General features: G+C 37.4%; 1 protein-coding gene across 1 annotated transcript in view; it reads left to right on the top strand.

Annotated features, from left to right (window-relative positions):
- Positions 1-25,993, top strand: part of LOC116513248 (polypeptide N-acetylgalactosaminyltransferase-like 6) — a 609,679-nt gene that overhangs the window by 289,002 nt on the left and 294,684 nt on the right. Inside the window, exon 4 of the mRNA XM_032224240.1 lies at positions 4,655-4,821. Coding sequence (XP_032080131.1) covers positions 4,655-4,821 — 167 coding nt within the window. The remainder of the gene's footprint in view (positions 1-4,654; positions 4,822-25,993) is intronic.

The following is a 25,993-nucleotide window of genomic DNA, read 5'->3' as shown; positions in this document are numbered from 1 at the left end:
AGTGCTTTGCATTGTTCTCCTTGGGACATGATGATAAGGCTATTCTGGCAGTGAAAATATAGCAATGTTTAGGATGATGGGGAAGAGACAGCAGAGAGGGAAATAGGAAAAGTGTTTGCAACAGGAAAGGAGGGGAAGGAGAATTAAAGATAAATGTGGAGGAGATTGGAAAAGAGTTAGCATATTTATTTTATTATTTTTCCATCATACCCCATTATCTGCACATTATTCCAGCTTTACTCAGTGTGAGATAATCTAGCAACTCTTTTTATACTAGCAAAAATAAAAGTGGAAAGTAGGACACTGGGCAAACCTTCCTTTATTCCACACACAGTAGAAACAATTTTGTGGACAGGGAGGGCATATCGCACCAAAAAGGACTTGTTTTTTCTTTAAGTGATAAATCATCCAATGCTGGGAGCCCTGGCTTGCTGTCTCTTCCTTCTGGCCATCAACATTGCACATTGTCTCCAATGTGAGCAGCAGCGGCTTTGCACTCAAACCTGCACCCTGGCAAAACTTGTGCAGTGGGGACAGCTGACTGCGGGGCTCAGCACCAGTCAACTGAGCAGTGCAGGCATCCTGGGGCCCGATCCTGGAATCTAGATCAGATTTCGCTGCGGTGACTCAGGTGACCCTGGTCCTGCTCTCTTCACCCTGACAGTGTGGCAGTGGCTGGAAATTTGAAAAATCCCAATGCCTAAGGCTGCTGCCTGCACACCACCTAGAATCCTCTCCAGGTGGCTGCAGCCAATTGACTCACTCCACTCTTGTATGGTCTTCTGTTTTGGGGGGAGCGCAGAGGTCAGCAAGGTCTGCTACAGCTGTTAGTCCTCACAGGTTCTCTGTTTCACTTGACAATACAGCTGCTGCCATTTTCTTCTGGAGTCGGAGCTGTCTTTCCACCCTATCTGTGCTTCTGAGGTCTACGGCCTTCCGGCCTGCCATTTTCAGTGCCATTTTCCACTGCTAGTACCAGATTACCTTCCCACGTTCTTAGCCCTCTCTTCAGCTACTTGGCAATTGCTATAATTTCTCCTAGCTGGCTTGATCTCTGTAGAGCCGAAGTGGCGCAGTGGTTAAATGCAGCACTGCAGGCTACTGCTAGATCAGCAGGTCAGCGGTTCAAATCTCACCGGCTCAGGGTTGACTCAGCCTTCCATCCTTCCGAGGTGGGTAAAATGAGGACCCAGATTGTTGGGGGCAATATGCTGACTCTCTGTAAACCGCTTAGAGAGGCCTGAAAGGCCTATGAAGCGGTATATAAGTCTACTGCTAAGTAATCCCTCTCTCAGCTGTTGCATGAGTTTCTAAATCATGTATGGGCTGCTGCTGTTGTTATCTCCTAATGCAGTCAATTAATACTGGCATCTATACATCCAAGTCAAGTTTCTCTATGCAAGATCTTAATGATTATCTTTAGCTAAATGGATCTGTGTGGACTTGTGGACTTCCCTGGCAGAAAACGAAGCTACCTCTTAAAGGACTTGCTTGTCACTGATTGCTAGATGGAATCTTGGCAAGGCATAAGTAAAAGAGGGAACACTGGGTCTATTTTCCATTCATCGGTCTTTTCATTCTTCACACTTGTCCTCAGAGAAAATGTGTATTCATAGGCATCCTTGGAAACAGAAATGGGGGGGGGGGAGATGGAATATGCATTATGACATGACAACATAAATGTTGCCTATAATGTACTTAAATATGACGATGTGATACAACTTAGATGCAGTCTTCAATAGTTAAATGCTATTGTATATTTGAGTGTCAGCCAGTAAAACAAATTAGTCAAGAAAATGGTTTTGTTGCTTTTGAATCTCGATGCTTTGATCAACTAACCTCAGTACCCAATCCATTATACTAAAAAGAAAAAATGTTCACTTTTTATTCATTATTTCCACTTCATTATTGAAATTCTATTTCAACATTCTTGTAAAATGATGAATTTCTAAATGTTATCTTGTTGCTAGCAATATACAGATATGTTTTGTGCCTTATTAAGTTGTTCACGAAATAGCTTTTCGGCTTTCCCACTTATCCTTGAATGTTCACTTTTACTTGTCGGCTGATACAAGCTTATTTCTCTAGAGATATACTTGCACTTACATTTTATATTTAAATAGTGCTGATTATTCTAAGAATTTATTTGCACTGTTAGAATTGTATTAGCGAGGCTTATATTATATAAGACTTCAACAATATTGCTGCATATAGAATTTCTTTACCAGCCAGAATTCTGACATTCTGTTTATTCTCTCAGGCAGACTTTTCAAGACCATTCAGTTTGGTTCCTAATGTACAGAGCTTGTGTATACCTCAGGTTTATTTCATCCTTATATAAAGTGTGGTTCAATTTCTCTCACCACTCTTCATTTCTGCTTTATCTGTATCATATAAAATATAGTTATATGTCTGGGTCACATATAACATCAGATTACCAACTCCCTGCCTTTGGCTTAAAGGCTTTTCTATGAAGACTATAGGGAGAGGAAAGGATCAAGACGTTTTGTGCTGAATAATGGAACTACTAATCTTAAGGTAATTTAGGAATCTTCAATGGACACACCAATCACAGAAAACAATAGCCATGCTTCAACAACATTTTGTTGCACTCCACTTCCAGCACAAACTAGCAGCCAATTCAGGTAGATCATGTTTAGAAGGCAGACAATACACTGAACCACTGAAGCTCTATTGTCATAGGGCATAACAGCAAAATCTTGAAAGCCTGACAGAGATCCTTTCCTGTATTAACCTCAAGGTAAACTTGAGGTTTTCTCACCTGCACCTTTTTGTATGGGCTAAGATGATTCTTATATAATGGTTACTTAATTCTTTCTTCAAAACCATTTCCATATGCCTCTGTTCACCAACTTTGCCAAGATAAACACATCAAATTTATTTTTTTTTCCTATGAGAAAAAATATCTGTTCTACCATCCTTACATTCAGTGGCGGTTGCATGCTCACTTTAATGAATATTGCAGGACTAGAAGCATTTATATGAAGGAGGGCATGAGTGAAGATAAGTAAAGGAGATTAAATAATTCTGGTTTACTTACTTTTATAAATGGAATTTCTGCTTATCCAGCACACAAGAAAATATAAGATTTACAATCCTAAATTTCCTGCTTAATTATAGCTGTCTGAAAATGATTAAAATAGTTGATACTATATGGCAATTTATCCCTAGGTTGGGGAAATGATGAACTGATGTTTTTGATTCATTGAACTGAAAGCTGATTGGAAGATAATAGGAACAATGGTATGTTATTTGAGAGAAAGCTAAAGGACCTAATCAATAAAGAGTTTATCCATTTTCTCTTTATTTTCCATCTTCATATATTATTCTTCACAGAATAACAGAGTTGAAAGGGGTCTTGGAGTCTTCAATTACCTGTTGGAGCAGGACAGCCTATATCATTTCAAACAAATGGTCCAAGTTAAAATGTCTTTTTATTATCTTTTATAATATTAAACGTTTTTAATATTAATATTAATTAGTACATTTTGTTTTTAACTGTTCTATACCACTTTGAGTCATATGATTGTGAGATGATGAATAAATAAAATAGTGATACATTTAAAAGACATTTACAAGTATGATTACATGTTGTTATAACTTCAGAGTTATATATCTTCAGATTGTGCTGGGGGCAGAAGCAAGGACGTTGTAAAGCAAGATATTGTCTAAATAATCATACCCTATTCCAGAAAATGCTCAGAAGATAATGTTCTGGGTTTCAATCAGCCATTTCAAATTAGTCCTAATCTGAACATTATTACAATTTTACTCCCTGTTTGGAATGAAGTAAAAACCAGAAAGTCACCTCCTGCCATTAGGATAGCCGAGCTTCTGGCAACAGGCACCTCTTCAAAAAAGCCTCTTCTACTGAAGGAAGCTAGCTGATTTAAATCAAATGAAAAACTTCTTATTACACAAAACCATAGTATTCCACATATAGAAATAAATTAAATTGTAAATAAAACAGATAGTTCATAATGAATAAAATGACATATATTATTGTCTGACAACCACTTATACAAGTCTCATTTCAGTTAAACTATTTTTAAGTGATACAGCTTATTTATTTCATACCTTCCAAAGATGTTGGGGCAACAATTTCCTGTGAGATTTCTCTTTTTTTAAATGTCTCTCTGTGTGTGTGTATTAAGGGATACAAATAAATAAAATAATAATAGAGTTTTCAGAAAACTGAAGAATAGATATTTGCATCCTCTAGGGTGCAAAAAAAATGTGAATGCATTTTTATTCATTAACTTATTATGTGAAATCTACCATACTGTATAGAGTAATCTTGGAGAATTCCAAAATAAAAGTTTGGGTGGTGGTTATTTTTTTATATTACATTTTTATGTTATATGTTATCTAAAATGAAATATTTCACCAAAATAAGGAATTTCCATTTCAAACAGCATAAATCAGTCTTAACAAGAACAAGAAGAATCTGGTCCTTCAGAACAGATTGATTTTGAATGTCCAATACTGATAATGTAATAGAGGATTTCTACTACAAAAATCATGATCTGTGTGTGGTATCATATTCATATTTACTGGGAAAAAGTAATAAACGAGAAAATGCAGTTCTCCTTTTTTCTATTCTTACAAGGTACCTCTTTTTTTTCATCCTCAGCTGTAAGGACAAGGTATACTTGGAGAAGCTCCCAAACACTAGTATAATTATCCCATTTCATAATGAAGGTTGGACTTCACTTTTGCGGACTATACACAGCATTATCAACAGGACACCAAATAGCCTGATAGCAGAAATTATTCTTGTGGATGACTTCAGTGATAGAGGTAAGGCAAAAGGCAAACAACTTATAAATATAATATAATAAACTGAAACTTCACAATTACTGATTATAACTTTCTTATAAATTATAACTCTGTTTTATGGAATATTTTATTTTCTGTAGAAGCTTTGTGTTCAATTTGGTATTATTATAAAATAAAAATATCCTGTTTAGTTCTTTTTTTTCCAGAGCATGATACATTACGTAGTAATAAAAAAGAAGGCTTAGAACTTCTGTGTGTCCTTTCTTCTAAGATAGAATAGTTAAATAGTTAAATGTATTTATAGTTTTCTATATAAGTGTGAATAGGTGCACGTGTGTGTATATGCAGTAGCAACAGTAATATTCATCTGGATGAAAATCATTTAACATTGACCTTTAAATAAAAATGTTTTATTAGATTTACAATTTTTATGTTTTATTGCATGATACAGATGAATAGTTGTCCTCTAATAATGTGGTAGTGCATTAGAATGACAATGTTATAAATTCAATTTTTTAGGACTAGAAACAAAATTTGTTTAAAAACATGAGTGTCCTCAAATTGTTTGAGATCAAGCCAACAGAGTCAGATACATTACCATATATTGTTTCTTGGAACTAAATTTTGTACTTAACAATACAATTCTATGTATATTCATTGTACTCATTCTTCTACTCTATTAGGGAACTAAAGTAATGTAAAATTTTAAGCATTCAACTAGGTCTGTAAGAGGCTCAGATTCAAATCTGAGTGTTTATATATTGTTGTCACAACATTATGCCCAAAATTTCTTATGAGGCTGTGATAATGATTCAGTTCATATATATACATATAAATGGTGTATAAATGGTGTATAAATGGTGTATATATAGAATATGATACTAAGTATCATTTCTGAGTTTCAGAGTTAAGTCTGTGAAATGCATTGATGCTGCTTGCATTCTAGTGTACCTTTTCTTGAAGTAGATTGACATAAAAAGGAAAGCTTTTGAAACAGATTTAACTCTAAGTGACTTCATGGATATGTCCACTGGTTTTCCTTAGTCTCAATGTATGATTTGTCATATCACAGGCTATTCTATGCTGTTGGTTTGAGTCTAACTTCTAATACTAATTGGGTTCAATCTTTCTCAGCTTTTTGAGATCAGAGGGTTGGGCAATTTGTAGAATTGTCGATTAGCTGGTTGGACAATTTGTAGATTACAGTAACTCTATTTAATATGAAACCTATTCATGTAATGCGAAATTCTTTTGAAATCCCCTTTGCATACAAACATTTTCCTTTATATCTTAAAAAAAGAAATGATTTGGTAAAAGCCTTTCCTGGAGGTAGGATACCATTTAAAAATATTTCTCATTTTTGTATAACCTTTGCTTTTACCCTTTCTCAGTTGTTAATTTTAATGCTTTTAATGATTTTTTATTTATGTTTTTTATACCACTGTAATTTGCCCACCATCACTTTGGATAGTGAGATGAACAGCATATTAATTTAAAAAATAAATACAAACATGCAATGTCAGCTCCAATATTATTTGGGTTCTCCAATTCTCCTGGATGTGTTTTGAAACTTCCAATTTCTAACAATAGTTAGAAATCCTATGGTTAGAAATCCCAGTCTTGGGAATTCTGCAACCAACCCTCTTTTTAAAAAAATAGATTTCCCATCTCTATCCTTAGTTTGAATAGATATAATTTCACTGATTTCTTAGAAGGATTTTCAGACATGTGAAAATTCATTTTCATATCAGTTGCTAATTGTTGATTCAGGGCAACTTTTTTTTGTGATTTGATGTAAAATCAAATTTGTTCCTTTCTGTTACAAATGTGTTGCATTAATTATTAAGGTTGATCTTACATGCTTTGGATATGGTTTTATTGTCCATAGCAACTAAGCATTTATCAGATGCAAGTATTGTCTTCATTAATATTTCCAGGCCTTGGATGAAATGTTTATCTCACTCCAGATGAATTGTTGCAGTGTTTTTCTATGATAATGCTACAGATGGTGGAAATATTTGTGTTTTTGTTATTCTTGGATGAAAAATCTTATTTTTTGCACAGTTAAGAGAAAGAAATAAGATGTGTCTCAGAAATATAGTTTTGAATTTGTAGTTTTGAAACTAAGTTGGTATGTGATACATAGAAGGACTGGGTAAATATATGCTTTGCACTGGTTTATGACCACAATAATTATGTGATTTCAGGTAAATATGTAGTAAGAGTAGCAACATTTTTAGAGAAAAGGGGGCAATAAGAACTATGAAAATATCTGTGTATTTCCTTGAGCCTAGGAAAGACCTCTAGGCTTCTTCACTAACAGTTGTTGAACAGTCTGTGTAGGAATACTGGAGAGAATTTCAGCAGAAGCCTACTAGTAACTAGTGCAGCTCACACAGTAAAGGTGTGATGTGGCCATTCATTTCATGCTCATAACCGCTGGTGTCACTGCAATCTGCTGCCTGCTGCATTTCCCAGTGGACTTTTAAGAGCAACCCTATATGGACCAAATTGCAGTAATCCTCATATGAGATGCCCAATGCATGATAACTATCATAAGATTCTCCAATTGGTACACTAGAGCAGTGTTTTTCAACCACTGTGCCGCGGCACACTAGTGTGCCGTGACATAGTGTAAGGTGTGCCGTGGGAAAATTACTTTATATATAGTCAATATAGGCACAGAGTTAAAAAAATTTAACATTTTCTAATGGTGGTGTGCCTCGTGATTTTTTTTCATGAAAAAAGTGTGCCTTTGCACAAAAAAGGTTGAAAAACACTGCACTAGAGGAATGTATGAAGCCATTGTATGAGCCTCATCTGCGACCTGTTCCTCAAATAATAGCTGTGAATCCATATTGTACAACAGTCATTAAGAGGAAGATGCAACCCCACATAAAGATGAAACATCTCCAAACCCAGATGGATAAAATAGACGCAGCCACTCAGTCTTGTCAAGGTTGAAGTAAGGTTTTTCTTCCGTATCCAAACTTGCACAATCTAACACTGTGGCATATGCTTCATCATACCAATTCACCAATCCTGAAATTATATGTTGACATATATTACTATCACAGGATAAAACTAGAAATAGAAATTAAACTAGAAATAAAAATTAAAATAAGCAAGAAAATGGTTAGAGAACACCTGACTGATCTTGATGAATATAAATCACTGGGACCTTATGGATTATATCCCAGAGTTCTGAAGGAACTGGCAGATGTTATCTCAAAGCCATTGTATCATATATTTCAAAAATTCTGGAACAGGAAATTACCTGAGGATTGGAAAAGAGCTGATGTAATTTCCATCTTCAAAAAAGGGAAGGAGGGAAAAAACCAAACCCAGGAAGTTACAGACAAGTCAGCCTAACTTCAGTATTGGGAAATACTGGAAAGTTTAATAAAAACAGATCTACCAACATCTAGAAACAAATAAAGTTATAACTAAAAGCCAGCACAGGTTGTTAAAAACAGATCTTGCCAAACCACTTTTATTTTCTTCTTTGCCAAAGTAACTAAATTAGCACACCAGCGAAATGCTGTAGACATAGTATATTTAGACTTTAGTAAGACATCTGACAAGGTTGATGAAGTAGACCACAACCTACTTCTTAGTAAACTAGAAAAATGTCGGATAGACAGCATCACTGTCAGATGGATTTGTAACTGGTTGACAAATTGTATTCAAAAAGTAGTCCTTAATGGTACTACATGTACATGAAGGGAAGTAAGCAGTGGGGTACCACAAGAGTCTGATTTAGGCCTACTACTCTTCAATATCTTCATAAATGAATTAGGTGAGGGAATAGAAGGGTAGCTCATCAAATTTGCAGATGACACTTAGTTGGCAGGAATAGCCAACATCCCAGAAGACCAACTCAGGATCCAAAAATATCTTGGCAGACTTAAACAATGGGCCCTATACAACAACATGAAATTTAATGTGGAAAAAAGCAAGGCTTTTGGGCAGGAAAAACCAGAAAAACTAGTACAGATTAGGCAAAACATGGCCCAAAACAGTGGTGCCAGTTCTATCCGGTTTGGGTGAACTGGTAGTGGTGGTGGCAGGAGGCTCCACCCACCCATGCTGACATCATCACATTCCATTTTGATGCTCTGTGCATGCACAGAAGGTCCTGTACTCACGCTCACATTTGCGAACCAGTAGCAAAGGTAAGTTGATTTCACCCTTGGCCCAAAACAAATAACTGTGAGAGGGACTTTGGAGTTCTAGTGGACAATCCCTTAAACATGAGTCAGCAGTGTACAGCAGCAGCCAAAAAAGGTGGGTTGTATAAACAGAGGCATAGAATCAAGGTCACATGAAGTATGAGTACCACTTTCTAAAACTCTAGTAAGGCCATACCTGGAATACTGCATCCAATTTTGGTCACCACATTACAAATAAGACGTTGAGACTTTGGAAAAAGTGCAAAGAAGAGCAACTAAGATGATTAAATGCCTGGAGATTAAAATTTATGAAGAACATTTGGAGTATTCGGGTTTGCCTAGTCTAGAGAAAAGGAGTAGGGGAGATATGATAGCAGTATTTGAGAGGCTGCCACAAAGAGAGAGTCAAGTTATTTTCAAAAGCAGCAGAGGGCAGGACAAGAAACAATGGATGGAAACAATCAAGTAGAGAAGCAACCTGGAATTAAGGAGAAACTTCCTGACAGTGAGGACTATTAACCAGTGGAATGGCTTGCCTTCAGAAGTTGTCGGTGCTTCATCACTGGTTTTTTTTAAAATCTGAAATGGTATAGGTCCGTGATGGCAAACCTATGGCATGCTTGCCACAAGTGGCATGCAGAGCCATTAGTCAGGGCATGCGAGGCGTTGCCCTGTCAGCTGGCTAGCACGCATGCGCACACTGGGCAGCTGACTTCGGCCTTTGGCCTTCTTTTGAGGCCATTTTTCACTCTCTGGAGGATTCCTTGAAGCTTCCGAAGCGTGAAAAACCAGCCCTATGGGCGAACCAGAAGTTTGGGGATGTACTTCCTGTTTGCTCGTAGGGCCGGTCTTAGCTCTCCAGAGCGTTCAGGAGGCTTCAGGATGCTTCACTGAAGGCTCTGGAGGGCAAAAAACAACCCTATGAGCAAACCTGAAGTCACTTCCAGTTTCCTTGTAGGGCCAGTTTTAGCCCTTTGGAGCCTTCAGGAGCCTTCAGGAGGCTTTTCTGAAGGCCCCGGGGGGCTTAAACTGGCCCTACGAGCAAACTGGTTATCCATTCCCAAACTTCTGGTTTGCCCATAGGGCTGTTTTTTTTGTGCTCCAGACCCATCTATGATAGATTAGAAAAATGTTTCAGCACATAGTATACCATTGAATATTCTGCCAAACTACTCTATTAATTTATTATATGGATTATATACATTTTTCCTGGCCTCAAAATCTGTAAGTATCTTTAATTTAAAAGAATAATCATTTCTAGCACTTAGACCACACAGAATTGTAAGGACAAGTATAAATCTTTAAAAAAAAAACTATGCAAGATTCCTAGTTTAGTTAGAAAAGGGGAGAGGAACCACTCAGGAAGCTTGAATGATGAAATGGGTAGCAAATACATTTGATCAATGAAGTGAAAAATAATAATAAAAAGAATTGGAAGCTAAGCCACTGTTCAGAATTGTCAGAATATTTTTCTGATAATTATGCATCAAAAGCATGAGTAACTTCATGCAGAAATATTATCCTATATATTTGTAAAATTGGTGTGTCTACCTGATTTAGTTTGAATTGAAGATTTGAAGAAACTGTATTTTTGTTTATGATTCAAATAGCAAGCCTCCAAATTCAGTGCATACAACTGAGCTGGGAAAAGGAAATTTTCTCCCTTTCTCTTTCAGTGGAGTATTGTTGAATGGTTTTATTAAGAAGATGTGGCATTCCAGAATGTCTAAAAAACATTTTATGAAGGGGGAGGAGAGTTAAGCACCTGACCATAATGGCTGAGGGAAATGTCAGGTTGTTAAGGCCTTCTGGAAGGCCAATGGGGCTGGGACCATTTGGGTCTTGGGGGATACTTTCCATTATAACAGGCTAATTTTTAAAGCAGGATATCAGAATTATCAATAGAATAGCAAAGTTCAAGTCAGAGGAGAGGAGAAAAGCTATATAAAAATTAATTAATTCTCTGAAAAGTGGCTGCCTCAGGCAGCACAATTCTAGCATCATTAGAGGTAGTGAAATGTCAGTTATTAATGCACTACAGTTGCTTTTCACTGCTTATGGGATTATCTGCCACAAGGATAGATTAGTTTTGAGTACTTTATGCTTTGAGTTGGAGGGAGCAAAAAGTTTGAACCAGCAATAGAGAAGACAGAAGTTCATCATTTTTGCCCATTGTCCTCTTTATCATCCATTTTAACTGATAGGTGTCTGTTAGTATAAGAGGCTGCTTCAATCTGTGAGTGAATGTTGAAAGATCAGGATTCTATAAGTGGAGTCAACAGGATAAAAAAGAGAGGCTCTGGTATACTCACCCTCTACTTGTAATGTGTGACCAGAATGACAAGAATGAACAGAGCTTGGATAGCAATAGCAATAGCAGTTAGACTTATATACCGCTTCATAGGGCTTTCAGCCCTCTCTAAGCAGTTTACAGAGTTGGCATATTGCCCCCACAATCTGGGTCCTCATTTTACCCACCTCGGAAGGATGGAAGGCTGAGTCAACCCTGAGCCGGTGAGATTTGAACCGCCGAGCTGCAGAACTAGCAGTCAGCTGAAGTGGCTGCAGTACTGCACCCTAATCACTGCGCCATCTCGGCTCTGGATGTTTATCCCTTGCCCAAATTTTCTCTTTCAAGGACTAGATTGTCTTTCATATCCTGTTTCCCACTTTTAAGTTCCACATCAAAATACATATTTGCCAACATTTTTGTTTTGCATTTGAGAGAACTAAAACATGTATTTGACATAAGACAGACCTTTGAACATAATTTGTTTGGCTTGCTTTTAGGAGGATTAATCTGTTCTATGGTGGTCACAAGATTAGCTATAAACAGAGCTTTAGATAATATGCTAATTATGACCTTTGCAAGTCAGTCCTTTGTTCTTTCCTTAATGGCTGCATTAGCACTGCCAATCCTGTCAACAACTAACACTTAATGCCTAGTGAATAATTTTGAAATTCTCATTTGTCAAGCAGTTGTGTCTTTCACTCTTTCTAATTGTCTGCAGTAAGTTTTTTTCATCCCTACTTAGATGTTGTTAATTGGATGAAAATAAATTACTACGGTTGACATACAGTGCTGAATTCTTTATAATATCAAACTTATTTTAAAAAATCAGTCTGGATACTCATTGTTATTATTACAGGCATTTTTATTCAGAACAAGTATTAGTTCTGGAATTCTATAAGGTATTTATCAGAGCATGTAAGAAGAAAGAATAAAATGGTTCACTTGTTCAGTCCATTTAAATGTATGCTACATTAATTGAATTTTATTCCTAGGTGTTGCCATGTCCTATATGGAATTATTCTCTGTACAATGCCACTTGTTATTATGGTATATTCTTTACTGTGACTATGATCACTTAGGAATGCAGTGGCCAAGTGACTCTGTAATAATCATTCTGATAGGTGATTATTACAAGAATAACGTAAATAGGGGAAGATGATTACTTATTTTTTTTATAAATACATAAATATAATTATATGAACAGTGAGATATCTGGGTATCATTCATTTAAATACAAATAATAATAGTAATAATATTTGTTACATTAATCATACTTATGTAATTGTGGTGTTATTATACATATTTGTATTATAGTGTGTCCCTTCATTGTTTAGTTCAGTGTTTTTTGCCATTCTAATAACAATCACAATATTATTTAAACATACATAGAGATGCCATCTTTCAACATCTAATCTTTACATCTAGCTATTACTTTTTCTATATTATATAAGAATATGTATAATAATATTTCCCTTGATCTTATTTCTACCTCTATTCTAGCTCTCAATAAAGCCAGTCTTATATTAAACAGCATTCCCATTCTAACCATCATCTCTTGCCCACTTTAGTATTTCAATTTTTATTCATTTTTTGACTTGCCTCCCAAACTCCTCCTTTGGGTCTTTGTCTCTGTCTACATCTTTCCTATTTAACCCAAATATTTCTTTCATCTCCACTATCTTTTGCTGCCGTACCTCTGGAGGATCTGCCCAAGCTCATATCTTCTCTTCAAAAGTATCTTTCTTTTTATCCAATCCCATTTTTTTGATCTCTTAATATGCATTGTCATTTATTTGATGGATAAGTCTTTATTGTCTTCTCCTTCTTCTCTTCTTGTTTTATTTGTTGATTTATCTGTTCTGTCTTTTCCTCTGATCTTTCTATTATCTCCCACATTTCCTTTATTTTATGATCTTTATTCATCACAATAGCAACAAGCCACAAACAGTTAAACAAATACATATTTATATTTTATTAAGAACACATTGAATTAAAACGAATACTGTATTCAAATATGAAGCCAAAATTATATCCTTCCCAACACCCTATGGAGGTATGCTTAGAATCCACTAAATTTAGTAGACAAAATATGTTCATTCTATTTTATACACTTAGAGGTAACATGGAATGAAATCGGAACAATAAAGTCTGTGAGAGACAGTTGTTAGGCAGTTGGCTATCTATTGTGAATAAGAGTACTGGACACTGAAATATTCTGTTCAAGTTCCATTTTTACTTTTTTACATTTGACAATGAGAAGCTCATTAATATACTTGCAGTCCAGTGGTGGGTTCCAATCCCATTGCAAGCCGTATGGTGCAACAGGGCCTGGCGTCCACCACATGAACATGTGCAGCATGTGCGCACATGTGTGCAGTGCACACATGCGTTTTTACCATCTGCGATGCTCCAGCTATTCAGCAGAGTGTCACACAGGCACTGCAAGCTCAGTGCGTGGTAGCCCCGAAGAGCTCAAATACAGATAAGGACAGCAGGCAGGCGGGTGGCCTCTCCAGAGAACCATAATGGAATGGTACCCGATGCTCCCGGCCGGCACCAGTACACCCACACCAGGGCGTACTGGTTGTAACCCACCACTGTTGCAGTCATACTGCCCAACACCTGGAATTGGAACAACAATTTGGAAAACTAGTTGCAGAGTCTCTTTTGTCTAAATGTACAGAGGGACCAAAGTATGGAGAAACTGAAGCCTTTCCCACAGTTCAGTCTCTCCCCATCCTCTGTGCTTTTTGGTCTATAAGAATAAACGCATAGAAAACTTCCTGCCTGAATGTGGGCATGTTGAAGAGGCAGGAAGTGTATAGAGCATATGGTATTCCATTTGTTCAGGCAAATACCTCAATCAGGGTCTGTGATAAAGGAAGTTAATAATGGCCCATGTCTAGTAGTTATTTGTAGACATGTTCTTCAGGACTAATGAAGTCATAAAGAATAATATGGAACCATATTATCCCCTAATGAGCTCATACCTGCAATATTAAGGGAAGGCAGCACGTTAAGTTCAGTGGAAGTTTATTAGCACTTAGCTGGTATTTCTGCTAAAAAATTCTGGAGTCTTCTATTTGACCCTTGTAAATCTGTATCTGAATAGACTTTAGTTGCTTGACTTATCATTTTTATTTTGCATATTACTGTCCTTTTGGACCTTGCTTTCTGGCTTGTTTCATTTTAATTCAGAACTACAAATTTGGGAAGGTGAATGATGCCTCATCCCCTCGCAGATCTCGCGGATTTCATACACTAACAAAATATTGTCTCAGTTCTGTAAATGATAGTTTCATGACAACAATTCTTTTCAATGTAGAAAGATTGATTAGTTATCTATTCAACAGATAATTGGAAACCACGCTACCAATTTTTCTAATTGTAAGCTGCTCAGAGCTGCTTCAATTATGAGATGGTTGGCATATACATTTAATAGATAAATATAAATTACTTGTAAGGAAATACAGTCTTTTAATGCTAAATTTACCACCAAAACCAAATTGTGCTGTTTAAATAGTATATACAAGATTTCAACAAAAATGATAAAATATTTATAACAGAATAACAAAGTTGAAAGGGACCTTGTAGGTCATCTAGTCCACCCCTCACCCAAGCAGGACACCCTATGACTAATACGTTTCCACAGATTAATATTCCTATTGTGTAGGAATCATTCTGAAGTGGACGAAGGAATAACGAGGCAGGAGGCTCCTGAGGTAACTCTAAACAGCTTTATTCAACAAAGAGGAATACAGAACTAGTCGCTAGTAGATCGGCATCTCGCCCTGCTTGACAGCTATTTATACGGAGCTGTCAAGTAGGGCGACCAATAGGCATACGTCTGATAGCCCGCACTTAGCCAGCCACGCCTTAGCCAATCAAGCTCAGCTTTGTTGTTGTTGGCTGTAAGTCGTACGGGCGAGGGCAAAACGCATCCAACATGGGCTTATGCCACTACAACAGTGCCAAGAGCACATTAAGTTTACATACACAGAAAAAGATCTGATATGATTTGATTAAGCATAAAAAGAAACATGCATTTCACCTAGCTAATGTGATTGAGGTCTTTTAAACGTAATTATTTCTAGTATTCTTTAACTAAGACAAAAAAAACCTTGCTAAATTACAACACCTCAAAACAGTATTGAACTGATAAAGCTTATGTCAGGAATGAGTACAATCTTTGTTACTCTGACTAAAATGGTAAGCAAAAAGGTTCCGGTGATTGATGACTGAATGAAAAAAATGAGTAACTCAGTTGTCAAGTAATAGGATGTTACTTAAACCCAAGTTATTGATTCATTGGTGCCTGCAGATACTGAGTAAAAAGAGATCGAAATTTCCAGGGATTAGAAGTTTGATGTGAAGTGAAGAATGATGAGAAATCAATACAGAACAATACATTGAATTTATAACATGGCTTTCTAGCTAAGCGACAGTGTTAGGGAATTTTAAAAAGAACCCAGAGTGGGAAGGCTTTTCAACCACATGTTTAATAGTATGGGGAAAATAGATCTGGAATTTCTCTAAAATGATTATATCTCACTAAAATAGAAGGGAAATTTGTGTGTTTGGGAGGAGGCATGTTTGAAAGACAAGCAAGCACTGATTTTTTTCACTTCTATGTTACTAGATTAAACTCATTTCATCCTTGTGATTGGGAGGGGGGGACTCCAAATATATGTTCTATAACTAGAACATAAAGTCTTTTCTCCTCAAATATTAGACTGGAGGTCTGCTAATTTTCTAAGTGTATAAGTAGTCCTCACTTAATGACTACAATTGGGACAGATCATTGAGCAAAGTGCTGTTAAATAACATATCTTTTTTTAAAAATATTTATTTATATTAAATACAATAGAAATAGGAATTTAAGGGAAGGAAAAGGAGTTTAAGTTTAAGTCACTCCTTCCAGTTTGTCTTCATGGAGTAAAATATTTTTCTTCTTTTTCTTTTTGTTTTCTGGAAAGCTTATCAAATAGTTATAAGCCTCCCTTTTTATTGCAGATTTCTCAACCTTGTTAATGTCCTTAAAGAAAAATTCTCAAAATTGTCTTTTTTCTTGATGCTCTTCTTTCAGTTGTGTTGACAGGTTTATATTTAAACCATCATAATAAAAATTATCATTTTTTTCCAAAATTGCAATTAACTCCTCTGTCTTTTCAGTTACTTGTAAAGTTATCTCAATAGTTTGGTAACTTTCTCCACATATTTGCATCTCTAAAGTAATTTGAAAGGATTGTTTTTATCATCCTTGAACTCAGCTGGTCAACAAATTGGTGGATTTTATTTAGAGATCTTTCAAATATATCTCTAATACTTTGCTTCTCCATCCTGGTTCCTTCTTTAATCAGGATCAGAAAATTCTAGCCACACTAAAGAAGACCAAGCTACAAGTTACTATAATAATAAAATAAAATCACAGTCTTCAGTCTATGTTTCTTTGTCAGCTTCTTCCCCCCTCCCATACTTTATTTTTTTTTTGGCTTACCTTGGCAGCCTTCTTCCTTGTTATTTAGCACAAAAGAAACTCCTAAAAGGGTGCAAAAAGGTGTAGCAAGCTGCAACTAAGGAGAGCCTCTTTAATTTAACTTAGAAAAAATTAATAGTCCTTGAAGGTGATTAAGAGTGAAAGGCACAGCTTGCTGTCCATTTGAAAGGTAAATTTTGAATTGGTGGTGTTGTGGCCCACCAGCTGGCAGCAGACTTGGACAATGAGGAGGTTGAGGAGGAACTTGGGCCAGTTCTGGAGTCTGGGGAAGGCTCTGATGGATGCTCTGTGTCAGATACAGAAATAGAGCCAGGGACGTCTGACATTTCCCAGCCACCGGAGAGGACTTTGGAGGCTGAGATAAGTGGGGAGGAAGAACATCTAAGGGCTGTTCCAGATGTGCATATGTGTACAGCTGTTGGGAGAAGAGAACAATTGACAGCAAGGAATCGATTCGGGTAGCAAGGCACACGTGGACACTAAATGGCTCTTCCCTGGCTGGAGAATAAATAGAAGGAAAGGGGAGTGGTGGTTGTAGGAGACAACAGTTCGGATTTCTGAAGATTTGGTTTATTGTGCTTTGTGTCTCAGAGACTGCTTGCCAGAACTTAATTTGTAGCTTTACAGCTGGGAGCTCACAGCCTGGTAATTAACTGATTGGCAAGGAACTGATAAGGTATGGTGCCTTTGGGATGCTGCTCAGTTGCTGAGTGGCGCTCTGCCCAACCAGAGGGGGTATTGTCCACTAGGTGGGCACTACATGACAAGAGGTACCGGGTGGCTGCTCTCTTGCTAACAGGGCAGGAGTTTGCAGGTGAGGGGAATGGATGGATGGGAGGCAGGTGAGTGTCAAGAATGCTGGGGAGAGATAAAATGAGAGGCAGCTCCCAATCAGCTCAGCTGTTCCATGGGTCACAATTAAGGGGCCCAGCTGCCATTAGCTGATCAGGGAAGGGAAGGGCTTCCTCCTGTGCTGCCAATGCCCACCCCTTCACTAGGGCTTATTTTCAGGGGAGGGCATATATTTAGGCCCACACCAAAAATCAGGTTTGGCCTTATTTTGGGGACATGTCCTATTTTCAGAGAAATCTCGTACTTACATAAATATTTTATTAGTAGGTAACCAAAAGAATCTTGTGATGCTTTGCACCTCAAAAGTCAATCACCTTTACAGTAATCTTTATTCTGGAACTTTTTCATAAAATTTTAGTTTTTAAAATAGCAAGAGACAAAATAGTCTATTTAGAAATAGACTAAAATTTTGGTCATTTCAGGCTGCCTTATATCAGTCTGACTCATGAGATGGTCTTCCCAATCCTTAAAGTGTAAATCATTTTAATTGGCATCAAGTTATGTTTTTGCTAATTGAATTTGAAGTTGATAATGACAAAATAACAAACACTTTCTAAAAGAAGAATATACTGTATGTAATTAATGAAGCTCATGCTAGTCATAAACACTAATGGATTTTGGAATACAGTCTAAAACTATTTTCATAATAAAAGAGAATTTTTCAGAAGATCATGAACTGATAATGTTTTAGTGATTATGAGGTATATATTTTACATTTTTTTTAAAAAAATACATACTTTTATTTATGCATTCAGTATCATCAGGGAGTGCTGTGAAATAGGTGGCTTTATGAATTGCATGAAGAAATAAGCTGTTCCCATATGAAAAAAAATGTAAGCTTAATTTGGAAGGGTGGAAGGTGGGTCATATGTAACTTTAGTTGGATCTATCATAACCTCAAATGACCATTAAGTGAACACTCGTCTCAAAGACTTCCTGAATATCACATATATAAGTAATCACAAGAATAATTTACATAAGTTCATCTATTTGTTTATAGTTTTGTGAATATAAACTTCATTGCATTCTTATTCTTCTTCCTCTTCCTCGTCTTCATCATCTTCATTTTCTTCATCTTCACCCGCTGCCTTTTCTACAAAGTATTCATAGAAGAAAGTGTAGCCTTACAAATGCTTACCTCCAAATGCCGCCAGCCCCAGCCTGAAGTAAAGAAAGATGAAAATCACAGTCAAATCAGATTTGGAAGGCATTTATAGACAATTCTCTTTATGGCTTACTGTCAATAAAAAGAGCAACATCTATGTAGAATGTATAAATAACTATCAAATTAATTGAATAATTGAAAGACTGGCTGCTATAAGGTGCTTAACCGGAAATTAGCTGGTTGTGAGTCTTGATCCAGCGTCTGGTATGAAAGCCAACTGGGTCGCATTTTTTAAAGCATTTGTTGTATAAGTGTTAAAGCTTTTATAGAAAAATTTCAATTATGCCAAGTATAATTTCAATTATTAGTTCTTAATATATTACATCAACTACTATTCAATGTATATATAATTATTTCATCACTGCTTTTTCAGCATAATAACAATAGAAATGCACCATTTTTTTTCAGTATAAGAAAAACTTGGTTACCTAATGGTTTGTCATACTTGCTATTAGGTAATATAACCATGCCAGGGATATAAAGTCCAGTCTAATTTTGCATTTTAATAATTTTATGCATACACACCGATATACATACAAGCCGGGGGTGGGTTGCTGCCAGTTTTACTACTGGTTTGCAACCTTTGCACAACGCGTGCAATACGTGTGTGCGCTGTTCAATGTAAATTGTTCTTCATGCATGCAAAGAACAATTTATACTGAACTGCACACGCACTGTCACTAAAAACCAAAATGGTGGCAGCCTGGCAATGTCTTGGTGGTGGCCTGGCGGCAGCCCACCACCAGTAAGGAAACTGGGGTCGTTGCAGACTTGGGCTGCTGCTGGTTCTATGATCCAGGCCTGAATTCCACTACCAGTTCGGACTGCACAAATGCTCAATATGATTTTATAGTTTATATTTTTCCCAGAAATTTTTTTTTTATTTGTAACTACTCCTGAAATTTATTTTCAAACAGTTTTTGAACAGTAAAGCATTTCATAGTTTTTATAGAGCAGTGGTTCTTAACCTTGTTGGAGGTACTGACCCCCACCAGTTTCATATGTGCATTCACTGAACCCTTCTTAATTGGAAAAATAAAATATGATTTTTTCAAATTCAAAACACAGGTATATATTTAGGTATATATTTATACATAGGTATATTTTTATACATAGGTGCACAAAATGAACAAAACCATTAAAGAACAAAACCATTAAATATTAAAACATGATTTTCACACAAATACAAAAACATAATAATGAATATTTACTGCAAATCAGTGTGACTTCTGCTGTTGCCTTTCAGAGACCAGTTCAGAAATGCGCGGCTTTACCTTGGCAAGTGCCACTCTCATGTCATTTTCGCAACAAAGTCTGTTCCTTTTCTTCGTTTTTATGTCCAGCATCCTCGAAAAGGATTGCTCGCAAAGATATCTTTTAACAAATGGTATGAAAATCTCCAGAGCTTTCTTAGCAATAACAGGGTACGTTACCATTTGTTGACACCAAAACGTTGAGAGCGTTGTTGTTCTGAAGAGTTGCTGTGGAACCTGGCTCTGCTGAATTTCAATGATTTCATCGAGGTATTCATCATTGACATCTGCTGTCTCAACACTAAACGTGAACGGCTGTCTCACCCATGCTGGATATGACTCTCTTGTAGGGAAGTATCCATCAAGAGACTTTGCAAGCGAATCTAAGTGTGTGGCAATTGCTTGCTTCAGTTCCGTGGGTACAGAAATGTCTCCAATTCCAGATACATCTTCGATCTTACTTACACAGTTGTCTAGCAGGGGAAAGTTTGCAAAGTTATCGTTCTCTATTCGTCATTTCCATAACAGTAGCTTTTTTTGAAAAGCCTTCAGGTTTTCTTCCGCTTCGATGATGTTGACTCCACTGCCCTGCATCTGTTAATTGAGATGATTGAGAGCTGCAAAGATATCAGCCATGTACGCTAAAATGAGAATGAACTCAGAATTTTTGAAGCAATCTGCATGACAATGTTGGTGCTCTTGCAAAAACAGGGCTAATTCCACATGCACGGCAAAAACACAATTCAGCACCTGTCCCCGGGATAACCACCAAACGTTAGAATGGTACAGAAGTACCTCGAATTCAGATTCCATTTCTTTACACAGCTCCCTGAAGATGCGGTGCCTCAGAGCACTATTTCGCACATAGTTCACGCATTCCACTACAATTTTTAATACTTCTGCCAGTTTTGGAGACAAGGTTTTTGTTGCCAACGCATGCCTGTGCAGAATACAATGCGTAACAATGATGTGTGGTGCATCGGCTTTCATTAGCGCACCAAAACCAGACTTTCTTCCCAGCATGGCTGGAGCTCCGTCCAAACAAACTGAAGAAACCATATCCCACAAAAGATTGTTGTCTTTGAAGAAGTCATCCACAAGTTTCTTCACATCGGCTGCCTTAGTTGTTGTTGTAAGAGGCTTACAAAATAAAAAATCTTCCTTTATCAGGTCATCTTTCACATAGCGCACAAATACTGCAAGGTGGCTTAGATTGGAAACGTCTGTGGTCTCATCAAGTTGAAGGCTGAATCTTGCCGGGCTTAAAATCAGATCTGCAACTACTTGAGCCAAGATGTCTTTGCTCATGTCCTCTATTCTGTCGCTGATGGTGTGATTTTAAAGAGGAATTTGGGATAACTTAACTTCAGCCGCTTTTCCAAGCATGATATTCGTCATCTTCAACACAGCTGGTTTTATCTGTGTTTCAGCAATGGTGTGTGGTTTGCCCTGCTTTGCGATCAGGTAAGCAACTTCGTACGATGCTGTGAGGATCGGTTTGTTGGTGGGTACAAAGCCGAGAACAGGCAGAGTAGCCTTTTCATCAAATCTAGCTCTCTTCACCTTGAATTCAGCAAGCGTTGTGTTCTTGTATTTTCCATGCAGTTTAAGGAAGTGTTCTCTTAGTTTTGCCATTGCTAAACTAGAATTGCTCAACTTGGCATTGCAAATCATTCAGTTAGGACGCTGACTCCCATCACGTTCCGTTATACATGTGAATCCATATTGTACATATTCGTCCGACCACTTTCTTTTTTTGCTCGACATAGTTAGTATGAAGGGATTAAAATATTAAGAAGGAAATCACACAACATACCATCACGACAGTTACAATTCGACTACTGGGCACACCAAATTCCCTGCAGCACAGATAGGCCAAGCGATGTGGCGTTATCACCTGCAGCCAATGATGGACAAGCGGGGCGTGTCATCATGAATCATATGAGTCGGGTGTGTGTCTTGACCTCCACCGAACCTGCGAGACTGATTCACCGAACCCCTGGTGTTCGATCGAACCCAGGTTAAGAACCACTGTTATAGAGGTACAAAAGTGATGTCACAATTCTTTTATTAGCCTTGAAGTTATAAGTGAAATCAGGCATTTTAAAAACTATCAAAAAGTAATGTAATATCCAAGGATATTATAGGAGATTAATTTGTTTCATTCAGTCCCATTTCTAAGTTATAATAAGGACTTTTGTTTTGCTAGAATATTTTGCTGTGTCTAATATATTAAGTAATGTACAAAATCTATTAGAAAGAGTATACTTGTCCTAGTAATAAAGCAATTATGTTGGCTGAAAAAAATCTATGAAGAAATGGTGTGTATCTAATGTAGGACATCTAATTAATTTTATACATTTCTGATTGAGGTTAAGAGAACTGTTTTGGAAGGGGGAAATCAATCTCATCAAGTTTAAATGGCACTGCCTAGTAGAAGATGCTCTAAAAATAAGGAACATCAAGAGCTAGCTTTGATTTATTATTTATTATTTATTATAGTGTTCATACTTTTTTTTTCTATGGCTATGAGTGTGAAAGATCAACTACTGATCTCTTTGGGAATGTGGCAATGCTGTCTGTCAGTTCAATGATATTTTATTGCTTATGAAACTGTTATTCTTGGATCATTGGCCTTGATTACACTGCTTTAAGCATACAACAAGAAAAAAACAGAAATAATGTGGTCTGAAGAAAGGCATATTCTAAAACATATTCTTGGCAAACAAACAAAACAATAAGAAAAAAATCTTCAAGTTGAAACAAGTAAAAAAAAAAGCTTTGTTTATTTTCTGTTTCCCTGGACTATTTTCCCCCTTTTTCTGCATTGCTAAATATTGAAAAAGTCAGATATTCTAAATCTTATGAGAAAGTATTTTGCATGGTATTTCTGTCTATGCATGTTTGTGCCCACATCAATGGTTGGTTTCAAAAACATTTACTACCTATTCTGTGGGCATGGCCTATTTTGTGGGTGTGGCTTGGCAGTCATGTGACTGGGTGGGAGTGCTTGACAGTCATATGACTGGGTGGGCATGACTAGGTGGGTGTGATCATGTGATTGGGTGGGTATGGCCAACTCTATGAGTTTTTGCTGTCAGAAGACCACCTGATATACATTTCCAAATATTGTTTATCACCATTCTCTTGGTAAGATTGAGTGGAGAGATTTATAAAGAGTATAACAGAGTTGGAAGAGACCTTGGAGGTTTTCTAGTCCAACTTCTGCTGAAGCATGATATGAGATCCTATACAATTATGGACAATTTCTGAAGGCATCCCATTTCTCTAATTGTTCTGTCAAGAAATTTCATAAAATTCATAAACCTACACTCAATTCAATTATGCACAGGATTACACTACCTTGTGCTATATAGAGATCCAATACAAAAGATTGGAAATTGCAGATATATAGACGAATAAAAGGAGTCTGATTCAACCAGAGCGTTATCTTATGATCAGCAAAACTCAGAACCCAGGTAAGCCATTATGAAGCTTCTCCAACTGAAGCTAAAAACACCATTGAGTCCTTCTGAAGTTCAGGATTACAGGGGGAATTACATCCAGCAAACAAGCAAATTAAAACTCCAGATGTGTGCTACTTTCATTAGAAAAACATAACTCACCCCTCCCACACACAGAGGAAGTATTTTGTCACCCCCTTCCATTATTGTTTCCATATTTTCAGGTTAGATAGAGTGACTTAATAGCCAATTAATATTAATAACAGCCGCTCCCCCAATCCAAGCCACCACCATCTCTCGGTGATTAAACCCTGATGCTGTACCATCTTCACCTCACAGGCAGCACAGGGAGACCTCGTCCCAAGCCCCTCCCCTCTCTACCTTGCGCCCTCGGGGTTTCAAAGAAGCCGGACTTTTGGAGCTTCCTACCACCCACTTCCCCCACTTCAGCCACCCAAGGTCAGCAGAATATGCCTGAGGGTGCTTCACCTCACTGTGATTTAAGGATGTTCTTGCCTTGGTAGGATATCTTCCCCTTGAGGCCGCACCTGCAGTGTGGGAAGGAGGGCAGTGGAGGCAAAGCAGCATTTCTGCTTTCGTCTAAAGAAGTCCCTCCCCCCCAGCTTCCTTTTCTTTGAGAAGTGGTTTGCAAAGTCCCGGCTTTGCAAGCCACCTGTCAAAGTGAAGGAAGCGTGTGCAAGCTTCTTCCAACAGCCAAATCCTTTGCTCCTGGCCTGTTCCTTCCGCGACTATTGTAAGAAGCCCCTGCGCACTTCCTTCTCTTTGACAGCCACCTGGTTTCCAATGGGGTGCAGAGAAATCCATTGCATGTGTTAGAGGGAAGAGAAGGTCGAGCTTCTACTAGGAATTGCCTTCCTCCCTCTCTAATGCATGGATTTCTCTGCACCCCATTGGAAACCAGATGGCTGTCAAAGAGAAGGAAGCGCGTGCCATGTGGGTTTCTTCCAACAGCCTAATCCTTTGCTCCTGACCTGTTCCTTCCTCCGTATTGGAAGAAGCCCACATGCGCTTCCTTCTCTTTGACAGCTGCCTGGTTTCCAATGGGGTACAGAGAAATCCATGCATTAGAGGGAAGAGAAGGAAGCGCGTGCTGAGAGGGTTTTTCCAACAGCCGAGTCCTTCGCTCTGACAAAGGAAGTGGGTGGGCAGGGCAAGCAAGGTGCAGACAGGCGGGGTGAGAGAGCAAGCAAGCGAGGACTGGGCGGGCAGGGGGAGAGAGCAGGGGAGGGGGCAGGCCAGGGGAGGCACCATAGCCAGAACGGGGCCTCCAAGGGGCCCGGTACACAAACGGACACCCAATTTCAGCTACTGGTACAGGCATACCGGGGCGTACCAGTTGGAACCCATCTCTGGCCCACATGTAAAATAGGCACCACCATTTTATTTTATTTTAATCCAAAGTCTGGAATAGCAAAAAGAAAAACTAAAAGTATGAATTTCCTACTTGATAGTGACATCATCATTTCATTGCCATGCCTTCTGTAATACTGAGAAACCATTTAAAAATATTCTACTTGGATACCAAAAAAGTTATTCTTCTACATATAAAATTTACAGCAATGTCTGTTACACAGAATTTATAGGCAGCTAGCCTATAAGTTTTAAGAATTTTTAATTTCTCTTGTTTATAAAGTTCATTTTAAAAGATATACATTGCTTTAAAATACCATTTTACATTGACCCTTCACAACATCATATGGACATTTTCTGATTATAAGATTTAAAATGGCTATTTAGGTTTGAAAATAAGATAAACATAAAGCAACCTGTCTTTAGAATTAGAAAATATTTTATTTCCTTTATCACTATCTATGTGGGCTTATAAGAGCCACAAAACTCTGATAGTAGTCCTTTCTGTGACATTTAATTTCCTGGCAAGTTGGAAAGCATGACACTTTTCTGCTCATCAGCTAAGATTTTCTGTCGTAATAATCGAAATAATCATCAGCCTTATTTTTCTTGTGTATTTTCTTTTGTCTATTCATGTGTAGCCTCTATGTTCCCTTAATCCTTTGGATATGGGTGATTTTAAAACAGATAACTTTTTTAAATGTTATTTTAATGTATTTTTAGATCATATCTAAATGATTTAAAAATATTTTAGTTTTGTGGAACTGATGCTATAATAAAAGAAAGATTCATTCAGAATTGGCAGGGAAGACATTCAAAGGCACCCAAATCATTATGGCAATTCCCATCTTTGGGGGCCAAAAAATGTGTCAATGAGGGCTATGTCTTAGTGGTAGACCAAGGGTCCAGCCTCATCCTGATTAGATCTATAGAAAAAAACATGTACCTTGGAGCAACTGTTGAGTCAGAGTCAATAACATTAGGAGTGCCATCATCTCTTTCCTTAGCTTAAAGTTCTTCAGATGAAAAAATAATTAGTTTAATTGGCCACAATATTCTGGTGATGTATCACACTAAATCCATAAGAATCCTATGTCATTGACAAGTCCAATTAAGTTTCCGTACT

Source organism: Thamnophis elegans, chromosome 9 (assembly GCF_009769535.1).
Source record: "Thamnophis elegans isolate rThaEle1 chromosome 9, rThaEle1.pri, whole genome shotgun sequence".
Classification (NCBI taxonomy): Eukaryota; Metazoa; Chordata; class Lepidosauria; order Squamata; family Colubridae; genus Thamnophis; species Thamnophis elegans.
This window is presented reverse-complemented; position numbering and strand designations above follow the sequence as displayed.